This window comes from Nematolebias whitei, chromosome 13 (assembly GCF_014905685.2).
Source record: "Nematolebias whitei isolate Nwh7 chromosome 13, NemWhi1, whole genome shotgun sequence".
Lineage (NCBI taxonomy): Eukaryota > Metazoa > Chordata > Actinopteri > Cyprinodontiformes > Rivulidae > Nematolebias > Nematolebias whitei.
Genome location: NC_056510.1, coordinates 1,416,935 through 1,428,036, shown reverse-complemented (window position 1 = coordinate 1,428,036; position 11,102 = coordinate 1,416,935). Strand labels below are relative to the sequence as shown.

Genomic DNA, 11,102 nt, shown 5'->3' with positions numbered 1-11,102 from the left:
TAGCCATTGTTTTTGTTAGAGCTGTGTGTACATGCCTAGAGTTTGATATCTTGACCAAACAACATTTTTTAACTGTTTTTAAGATCACTCTGTTGTTATTTTTAAAGAAAAGTTATTTGAGTAATTCTCAAAACAGTGTTCTCGTAGTTGTTATTTCTGTTGTACAACTACCAGTTTATATATTTTATAAATAAAAGTTTGTAACTATTTACATTTTCTTTTATCACTGATAAAGAGATTAATCTGAATGAGTCTTTGGGAGAGGGGAGTAGCGAGGGATTGGGGGGGGGGGGGGGGCGCAGATGGGCAAGGAAGTGGGGGTGTGTGGGGGGGTGCTTTGAGGAAAACAGGTTGGGAACCACTGCTCTATTAGGTGATCAGTTATCAACAACTCCTTCAGCTGCATGTCTGCATCCTTACCCAGAGAGTCTATCCCATCATTGAGCAGGCTGTGGTATGGCAAAGCTGCAATGCACAACAGTTGTGTGTGTCAGGAGACTACTGGAAGCACATCCTTCACACAGTTTATGCACACAACAATCAGTGAAATAATAAAAATTAAACTAAGACTGAAAGACACACCAATTCTGGTTTCTGGTTCTTAAACTGTTCCAACTTTGTTTTTTTTTATATATATTTTCTCTCAAAACATGTAATTATATACAAAATATCCATCCATCTTTTGTCTTGATACACAGTTTATATACTTCAGTTTCTAGTATTGTGTGTGGCAATGAATCATAAGCTTTCCTGCATTCAATCCAAGTGGTGCACAGGTTTGTGTTTCTGGGTTTACAGCCTCAAACACACACACTTTTTGCCCCACTCCCCTCAGGAAGGAGGTTGAGGAGCATTAAGTGTAGAACCACTAGACTGAGGAACAGCTTCTACCCTGAGGCTGTTAGACTCATGAATCTCTAACCAGGAGAATCACTGTGAAAAATCACATCATGTTGCTGCTGATCTGTTTCATGTTGCTGCTGATGTGTTTCATGTTGCTGCTGATCTGTTTCATGTTGCTGCTGATCTGTTTCATGTTGCTGCTGATCTGTTTCATGTTGCTGCTGATCTGTTTCATGTTGCTGCTGATCTGTTTCATGCTGCTGTGTTCATGTGTGCACATCTGTTCGCACAGACTCATGTCCGTGCTGCTGTTTGGCGTATTGTCTTTATTGTTTTTATGCTATTAGTGCTTAGGGTATTTTTAGTTGATGCTTTTCTTAGTTCATATCTTTGATCTTATTACTGTTTTTCTTTTACATTTTATTATTGAATGTAACTGGGATCCTGTGAACATAATCCCGTTCCACCACATGCACCATATGTGGTGTGTATGAAAAATAAAGAAACTCTGATATATACAAGTCTTCCAGGAGGTGGATCAGTTGGTAGAGCTGTTGCCTCTCAGTGAGAAGGTCGCTGGTTCAAATCCCAGCCGGGGACCTTTCTGGTTGGAGTTTGCATGTTCTGTCCGTGCTTCGTGGGTTTTCTCTAAGTACTCCGGTTTCTTCCCACAGACCAAAAACATGCTTGTTAGACTGATTGGTGACTCTAAATTGTCCCTAGATGAGGTGTGAGAGAGACAGTGAATGGTTGTTTGTCTCTATATGTCCCTGTGATGGACTGGAGACTTGTTCGGGTTGTCCCCTCCCCTGCCTCTCGCAGAGTAACTGCTGGATATGGACACTAACCGCAATCCGTAAAGGAAGAAGCGAGTAAAGATAATGAATCGATGCATGGATGGATGGATGGATGGATGCATGGATGGATGGATGGATGGATGGATGGACAGTTCTTATACAGTGCCTTTCAATCTTATTTCAAGATGCTCAAAGTGCTTTACAACAATCTGTGCCTCATTTACCCATTCATACAGCTCTGTACTAGATCTCTACAAAGTTAATTGAACAAATCATTCTAAAGAGACTAATCAGAGCTTTATCACATTCATACGCTGATGAGACGCACATCAGAGGCTATGAGGGGTTCAGTGTCTTGCCCAGGGACACTTCAGCATGTGACAGCTGGTGGATTCAAACCCCAAACTCTTGCATGGAGGACAACTGCTCTAACCACTCAGCCACAGCCGCCCGGATAGACAGATGGATGGATGGATGGATGGATGGATGGATGGACAGATGGATGGATGGATGGATGGATGGATGGATGGATGGACAGATGGATGGATGGTTGGATGGATGGATGGATGGATGGACAGATGGATGGATGGATGAATGACAGATGGATGGATGGATGAATGGCAGATGGATGGATGGATGGATGGATGGACAGATGGATGGAAGTTGTCAAGTAAACATGTATTTTCATTTCATACTCTCTTGTTTGTTTCATAGAAAAATTTTATTCTAGTTCATGTTTATTTTCTTCTTTCCTCCATGGCTCTTGATAACGGACTCGTGAACATCTTGAGTGCATCATTGTCTCAGACAACCTCCACAGACGTGTGTGAATATTCCATACCTTTCTCAAAAACGTGAGGCAGCTGAGAGCTATCCTTCTGTTTTTCCTGGAACACAGACAGGCAGCGCACGTTCATAACTTCCAAACTACAAGCTAACGGTTTAAAGTGAAGCTCAGCGCTCACAGCTAGCTACCTGTTTCTCCACAGAGGCGTAATATTTGGACCACCAGTCGATGACACTCTCTGCTGATTCATCAGCGATGGTTCGCCTCCGCCTCTTCGTGGAACGACGGACACTTTTCGAGTGGCTCTCCTGCGTAAAAACAAGATAAATGTGAGGATGGTGGAACCTCCGGTGTATTTAAGTACCACATGATCTTCTGAGGTCAGAACCTTTTTCTTCTTGGGTTCAGGCTGAGGTAGAGGTGGAGCAGGAGGAGCTTCTTCCTCCACAGAGATCAGGAAGTCCTGCTGGGTTAGTGTTGCTCTGCAGCTGCTTTCTCCAGTATCCTGCGTCAGGCCTGCTCAACAAACGTGCACAGCAAACATCACAGTTGTTCCATCAAGTTAAAACTCCAATGACAAACTGACATTTTGAATGTTTAGTTTGGTGTTCTGGATGTTCTGTCACATAGTTCCTTCTCAGCTCACACCAGTCAGAGAACCTCTCTCATAACTTCATTTGTCTAAATTAGTACCAAACATGTCTTAAATCCTTTAAATCATGTGCGACCTGTATGGTCCACCTTAAGTCATGTGAGCAGCTATTCTTCCTGCCCCTGAAGCTGCAGCTACGTGCTGAAAGGAAGAGTCTCAGTTGAAGAGTTAAGAAACACTGTTTTGTCAGCGCTCACAGCTGCTTTGGAAGACTAACGTCTGGTGCTCATTCTTTGGGTTAGGGTCAGGGTTAGGGCTCAGGTGTGAAGTTGAGTTTAGGTTAAGGTTAGGCTCATCACCATCGTCATCATCATATCGTGTCACCAGAAAAACAGCCATGCTTCAGAGGTTATACGTAGCAGACTGAAGGTGCAGGTAGTTAAGAAAGACCTTATGGTAAGAGTGATGTCCACAGCTTCACAGGCTCCCGGTGAACTTGATCTTTTTTGTTCCTATTGTTTTAGTTGCATTTGTTTTTTGCGCCTACAATGTACATCCGCAGTACGGGTATGACACGTCACACTTGTGAAGTTTTCTATGTCGCTGCCTTGCCATTGTGCCATCCTGCCATCATTGTTCAGTCCTTCCAGCCTCGGGCCCAGGCCTGTCATGGCGGCTGTCTCCATGATCCTCCATCTGCCTGCATGGACCAAACTCTGTGGACCCGTTTAGTTCCACAGGGAAACCTTGGATGTTCTCCGTCTGCCAGATGGACATTCTGGAGGGCAGTCTGGGAGGCAGCTGCTGCGGTCCTTGTTATCATCATGCTGCTGAAGGGACCTGCTAACAAGACCTGCTAACACTCCTAACAACACCGCACCACTAACAGAACCTCACTGCTAACAGTACCATGCTGCAAACTGGACCATGTTGACAAGAGAACCTGACTGTCATCAGAACCACTCTGCCAATAGGACCGTGCTGCTGTAGATTTATGTCTTTTTCACTTTTGGAGCCTTGTTTCTGTGTTTTTGTTGCTTTGAATGAAGCTCAGTTTATGTTAGTGCTCACATTAAGTGTGTAAATTATAACTGAACAGAACCTATGAGAATTGTGCTGCTGCTGGTCGGTGTATTGTTTTGCACTATTAATGACTGGCATATATCTTACATCTTTTAGCGTAGTGATGGGCGTTCGTTTAGCGTACATCTTGGTTTATATCTCAGATCCTTATTTACTGTTTCTTTTGTTCTTTTGTTCAAGTTGCATGTACCACATGCAACTTGAATGACAATCAAGAACCTTGAATCCTTTAAAGATGGGCTACGTTGTGGAATTGATGACCACAAGCTGCATTACGAGCCAGCCCACATTTTACTAAGGAAGTTTTGGTTCTTGCCCACTCCAATCTTTTCATTACAGTCTACGTCTTTTAGTAAAATTTTCCGGGAGTTTCTGGATGGTTGTTCGTTCCAGATCCTTCCACTGGTTTATTCCTGGGTGTTACATTTATTGGTAGACTTATGGATTTTAAACGTACCGGGCTGGTGTGTGGGCAAATTGTGGGTGTGGTGTGTTGTTTTCCTGTTCTGCTTTTCAAATGTATTGATTGCCTCTCTTGTCATATTGCATGTGGAGCAATACAGTACAGTACACAGTACCTGGAAGAGAGGGTCTGTCTGCTGTAAAGCCTCATCCAGAACCAGTCACGGCTGCACTTTGTGTCAGAATAGATTCTTTAGCAATAATAAGTCTAAAACACGACTTATCAGATAATAAATATCTTTTATTTACTCATTTCAAATAGTTTCTAACTGTTCGTGCTGGAGCCTCAACTCTCCACCGCGGTGAAGTTAGTTTTACGTTGGACGTTGGAGCTCGGTGTCTTCAGCGGTGTGTTGCTCTCGTTGGATCCGAAGCCGGCAGTCTGAGTTCAGTGTGCACGTCCTCGGAGACGTAACGGTTCACTTAGGGACCGTCAACAAATTACTGAAGCAAACACACTTCAGAAACAAAAATTCCTATGTTTCACATCATTTGACTCACTGACACAAAACTAATGTTACGCTGCTCTAACAGACCCGACACACAACACACCAACATTTATTTCTCATTTTAAAGCATTTTATTATTAGTTATTGAGCAAAAATCATGATTTTTGAACAAATAAATTATGTAAAATTAGAAAATGCTTTAAAATGAGAGATAAATGCGGGTGCCTGGTCTGTCAGGTCCAGTAGAGTTTAACATGAGTTTAGTGTCGGCGGGTCACATGACATGAACATTATTGTGCAACAACCACCGAGCGTCTGATTTCTTTATGAAGCTTTGAAAATGTATAGAAGCTGATACATTCATTCAAAAGCAAACTTAAAGTTGAAGTATGTAACTTTTATTTAAAAAATATATAAGTTACATAAGTTTTTTACATATTTGTTAGAAATGTCATGTTGTGACAGTTTAGTATAAGACAAATAATCTGTGAAAAGATTGAGCTCCAAGACTTGAGGTCTTGGTCTTGACTTGGTCTCGGGTTAGTTGGTCTTGATTACAACCCTACCTGATGGTTCTGTTAATGCTGGAAAATGTTTGGATAGCTGACACTAAAACTGGCGCACACGTTACCTTCAGCGGCGTGTGGTTCTGGAGTCAGGACAAGTCTGCGGGTCTCTGGAGCCCGAGGTGGGCTGTGTGTGTGGACAGCAGGAGGTGGAGATGGAGGTGGAGGTGGTGTGTATTTGAAGGCCTTCAGGTTGTTTATGATGTGATTTCCAACCAGGGTGCTGCGACCAAAGGCCCGCCAGTCCACAGTCGTGATGCTGAGAGGAGGATGCAGGTGTTCGTTCTCCGGTAACTCCTGCAGCACACAGAGCGGATTTCTTTGTTTGGTTTGTCGCATGTGTTGTGCTTAATTCCTTAATTAGTTCCTGGTTTTAGTATTCTACATTTCCTGATGCATGCTCAATAATCCAGGTAGAATACTCTAAAAAAGTTAAATCTGGTCCTCTGGACATTCAAAAAAACCCAAAACAAAGCAAAACAACAAAAAATGTAGAAACGTTTCGTCTCTCGTCCGAGAGACTTCTTCAGTCTGAGGTGCTGTGTTCAGCTCAGTCTCTTAAATAGCACCTTCTCAGAGTGGATCAACCAGTTTGCTGCTGACAACCAGAACCAGCTGATCACACTCTGAGAAGGTGCTATTTAAGAGACTGAGCTGAATACAGCACCTCAGACTGAAGAAGTCTCTTGGACGAGAGACGAAAAGTTTCTACATTTTTTGTTGTTTTGCTTTGTTTTTGTTTTTTTTTGAATGTCCAGAGGACCAGATTTAACTTTTTTAGAGTATTCTACATTGTTTTACACCGAAGCTGTTTATATTTTGTTTTTTAATGTAATTTTCTTTCATTTATTTTTCCCAATTTTTATGCTTTCTTTTATGATTGTCCATTGTTGTCATCACTCTCTGTTAAAATCAGATGTCTCTTGTAAATGAGTCCTCGAGGCTCAGTGGGACTAACCTGGATAAATAAAGGTTGAATGAGTTACTATACACACTTTTAACGGCTAGGTGCAGAGTGCACTACAGTCTACATCAGCATCGTCTTTCAGTGTCGTGAGAAAGAACAGGAAGATGAACACGTGATCAAAGGTGACGCCTAACATGTCAAAATCATGAACAAGTCAACTATTATAATAAAAACAAGTGAAATTTGGTCTAAATAAATAAAATCAATAAGATGTTTAGGCTATTCCTTCTGAACAAGCAGTATGCCATTATTGGCCCCATAGATTTACAGTATGTTTGGTCACCTCAGTCATTTTAAGGAAACTATATTTTTAATCAATATAAGAACTAGAAAGCGTAGTTTCCTCAAATGGTAGGGGCAGCTTGTTTAATAATGGATCCTGGATCTTGACGTGGTGATCCAATATTTTATAGTGACCTTTCTTTGGCCTGGATGCAGCTACACATGAAAATGGAAGCTGGTACATCTTTTTCAAGTAATCCAGTTGGCAAGATGGACGGAGGGATGCTTCCCCTCTTCACTCCATGACAGGAGACAGTAAAAACCAAAGTAAATGCAAGATTTTCCATGTTTATGAAGAGAGTTTGTTGGTTTCACCAACACGATGTGTTCATCTGTGGCCAGCAGGCTGTCCAGGTGCACGTAATAACAGTAACGGTAGTTTTTGTTCGTTTGTTTTGGGTATATTAGTCTTACCAGTTCTATGGAATCTACCAGGGTGGTGAAGTTTGGGCTGGACTTGTACTTCTGAATGACGGAGGAACACAGAGTTTTACCGGCACACTCTATGAACACCTGAAGAAAGAACACAGCACGGGGTTGGAGTAGTGCAAGTAATGTTCTAGCCTGCCTACAGAAATCCATACACCCACCACCTTACATGTCAATTTTAGATGAAGTTGGTTTTATGTTAACAGAAAGAGTTAATGTTTGTGTTAAACAGGACTCTCAGCTACTACCAACCAACTTTTAGTTCAACATTTATCAAATCACTGGCACATAGCTATTTTTGCTAATATCAGTTAGCTGTGGCAGCCATTTTCAATTGGACTAACTCCAGTCGTTGTAGATGTACATCCAAAACTTTCTGAGAAAATCATAATGTTTGTCCAGTGAGATATTTTGCTAACAGTAAAACGATGTTGCCTCCAACAGTCACTGCCAATGTTTTAAACTTGGATGTTGAGCTCTGTGTGGTGCTTAAAGTTTGTGTTGGAGACAATGCTCAGCTATTCTCACACCAAACGTTATCTTAGATACCTGTGAAAATGTCTGATTCATAGCAACTTCTGAGTTTGCATTGGTCATTTAGTGTGGCGGCCATCTTGCAATGGGTTTATGGTTGTAGATGCCCATCCATCTCATGTCCATCCATGTTCTCTTCAGGTCGAGGTTGAGGTTCTGCCTCAAGTAGAAGAGTTCAAGTGTTGGGGTTTTGTTCACGAGTGACAGAAGAATGGAGCGTGAGATTGACAGACAGATTGGTGCATCGTCTGCAGTATTGTGGACTCTGTACTGGTCCACTGTGATGAAGAGGGAGCTGAGCTGTAAGACAAAAACTGGTCGGTCTACGTTCCTACCCTCACCTCTGAGTAGAGACTGAAAGAATGAGATCGTGGATACAGGAGGTTGAAATGAATTTCCTCCACAAGGGACTCTCCCTTAGAGACAGGGTGAGAAGTTCAGTTATCAGGAGAGCCTTGAAGTAGAATTGTTTCTCCTTCACATAGAGAGGAGCCAGTTGAGTTGGTTCAGTCATGTCTGACTGGGAGGAGACCCCGGAGAAGACCCAGGACACCCTGGAGAGATTATGTTTCTCAGTTGTCCAGGGAACACCTTGGAGTCCTCCCAGAAGAACTGGAAGAGGCTGTGGAGAGAGATGTCTGGACCTCCCTGCTCAAGATGCTGCCCCGAAACCTGAGTCCAGAACAAGATGATGGATGGATGGATGGATGGATGGATGGATGGATGGATGGATGGATGGATGGATGGATGGACGTTCATCCAGTGATTGCTTTATGTTTCATTAAAAGTTGATCAGTAGTTTATAAGGTATTCTGCTAACAGAACAGACAAACAAACAGGTAGACACAAACATTTTCACCCCTTTGCCAGTGACAGTGGTAAAAACACAACATGCAACAGGTGTGACAGGAACAAAACTGTTTTTTGTAACCCAGACTGTCTGAACATTTGTAGAGCTGTGAGACTGTTTCTCACTTGTGGACGATCCACAGACAGTAACTGAACTTTCTTCAGCTCCCTCAGACCCCAGAACAAAACCTGGCAGGAAACAGGATAAATATTAATGACAAAAAAAAAAAAACAGACATTTTGCTGCTTTTACTGATCGAAGCCGTCAAACCTCCAGCCTGTAGGTGCTGAGAACGGGCCTGATGTTGGCAGGAACCCTGTAGATGCCTCCTTCCCCGTCTTCTAAATCAGGCAGACTCTGCTGGTCAGACTTGGAGATCTGAACAGTTTTCATAACAGGATGGATGGATGGATGATGGATGGATGGATGGATAAACATATAAAAACATGACATTACCATCCATCATTACATCAAAGAAGTTTGAGCTCAGTAATTCATGATACGTTTTTATTATTTAATGATTGAATCACTTGTGGTATGAAAGAACATTTTGACCTGTTGCTTGAGAATAAAAGAAGGCAGTACCTTCGCCCTGAAGGAAGCAACTCAAATGAGGATCTTAGGGGATGTGTGTTGCTATAATCTTGTTTGCCTTCCTCATAACTCTGTCCATGTACAGTATATTTTTTCCATACTGGTCAGACTGGTCCCTAACAGTTTGCTGCCTGTAGTTACTTCTCAAGGATTTCTTCTGAGCCTCTGTAGCATTGCCAAACCAACAGATGTTACAAAATGTTCTCAATAAAAGCAGAATAAAACGTTAAAAGCTTTGAGTTATTCCATCCATCCATCCATTATCTTTACCCGTTTGTTCCATTTTGGGTCACGGGGGTCGCTGGTGCCCATGTCCAGCAATCACTGTGCGAGGGGCGGGGGACACCCTGGACGGGTCGCAAGTCCATCACAGGGACACATAGAGACAAACGAGACAAACAACCATTCACTCTCTCACTCACACCTAGGGACAATTTTAGAGTTACCAATCAGCCTAACATGCATGTTTTTGGTCTGTGGGAGGAAACCGGAGTACCCAGAGAAAACCCACGCATTCACGGAGAGAACATGCAAACTCCACCCAGAAAGGCCCCTGGACCGGGGTTTGAACCAGGGACCTGCTCGCTGAGAGGCAGCAGCTCTACCAGTTGTGCCACCGTGCTGCCCCTGCTTTGAGTTATTGACTATAAAAAAAAAAACAGTTTCTTTTAAAAATACATCGTTGGCTGAGTCTTGGTGCTGATAAGGTCAGCCCACGAGTCCCACGTTGACAGTCCAGAACCACACCCAGGTTCTTGTAGCACGAGACAGTTTCAATCTGCTCTCCATCGATGGTGGTTGGAGAGAATGACTGAACCTTCCTGAAGCCAATAGTCATTTCTTTTTTTTTTTTTTTTCATGTTCAGAACCAATTTTGATTTTTTGCACCATTTAATGAAGAAGTGCAGAACTGGTCCATGCTCCTCTTCCTTGTTGTTAAGAGGCTTACCAGGACCGTGTCATCAGCATATTTAATTAGATGTCTATTTGGAAAGTATTTTGCAGGAGTTTGTGTAGAGAATAAATAACAGTGAGGCTAACACACAGCCTTGAGGAGAACCAGAGCTGCTGGTTGTTTTGTCAGAGAGTGTTGAACCCACTGTGACCTGCTGGACCCTACCTGTTCAAAACTCTGCAATCCATAAAACCAAGCTATGTGAGATTAAAAACTCTTTTGTTAAGATTTTTTACATGGGCTTTAAGGTGGGAACAGAGCAGGTGCAGCACAGTCAGAACAGCATCATCCACCCCTCTGGAGGGCTGACATGCAAACTGTAGAGGGTCTAGAAGATGCTGTGTTTGAGAGAGAATGACTTTTTTGAATTCTACGCTCAAAGCTCTTCATCACCAGAGATGTCAGTGCAATAGGGCGGAAATCATTTAACTCTGATACTCTTTGAACTTTAGGCACCTGCACAATTATGGATGTCTTCCCTAATAAAGGAACTATACGGTGGCTCAAAGAATAGTTCAAATAGTTATAAAAACTGGTGCTAGTTGTGAGGCGCAATTTCTAAGAATCTTGCCAGAGATATTGTCAGGTCCAGGACTTTTTTGAAGGTTACAGGTTCTAAACACATGTTCAACCTCTGACACTTTGATGGTAAGTGGAGGCACTGGGGGCACATCCTGCTCGCTCCTCAGATGAGTGGTGTGAGACTTCATCATTTCTGATACGGGAGCGGTGTTCTTCATTTTCCCCTCAAAAGAATCCTTGCTGTTTCAAAAAGTAACCTCATTAAATGGCACAGTTGAATGAATTTCTAGAAACACCTTCATTCACAGAGAAATGGACCCACAACACGGTAGTAACTATGCCAGGCCAGGTGTGGGGCCAGGTGTGGGGCCAGGTGTGGGGCCAGGTGTG

General features: G+C 42.7%; 1 protein-coding gene across 1 annotated transcript in view; it reads right to left on the bottom strand.

The window, feature by feature from the left end:
- The window catches only part of fer1l6 (fer-1 like family member 6), a 101,165-nt gene that overhangs the window by 55,459 nt on the left and 34,604 nt on the right, over window positions 1–11,102 (bottom strand). The window contains exons 24-31 of the mRNA XM_037687125.1: window positions 8,912–9,019; window positions 8,767–8,829; window positions 7,243–7,341; window positions 5,645–5,876; window positions 2,816–2,943; window positions 2,616–2,735; window positions 2,482–2,527; window positions 421–465 (exon numbers count right to left, since the gene is read on the bottom strand). Coding sequence (XP_037543053.1) covers window positions 421–465; window positions 2,482–2,527; window positions 2,616–2,735; window positions 2,816–2,943; window positions 5,645–5,876; window positions 7,243–7,341; window positions 8,767–8,829; window positions 8,912–9,019 — 841 coding nt within the window. The remainder of the gene's footprint in view (window positions 1–420; window positions 466–2,481; window positions 2,528–2,615; window positions 2,736–2,815; window positions 2,944–5,644; window positions 5,877–7,242; window positions 7,342–8,766; window positions 8,830–8,911; window positions 9,020–11,102) is intronic.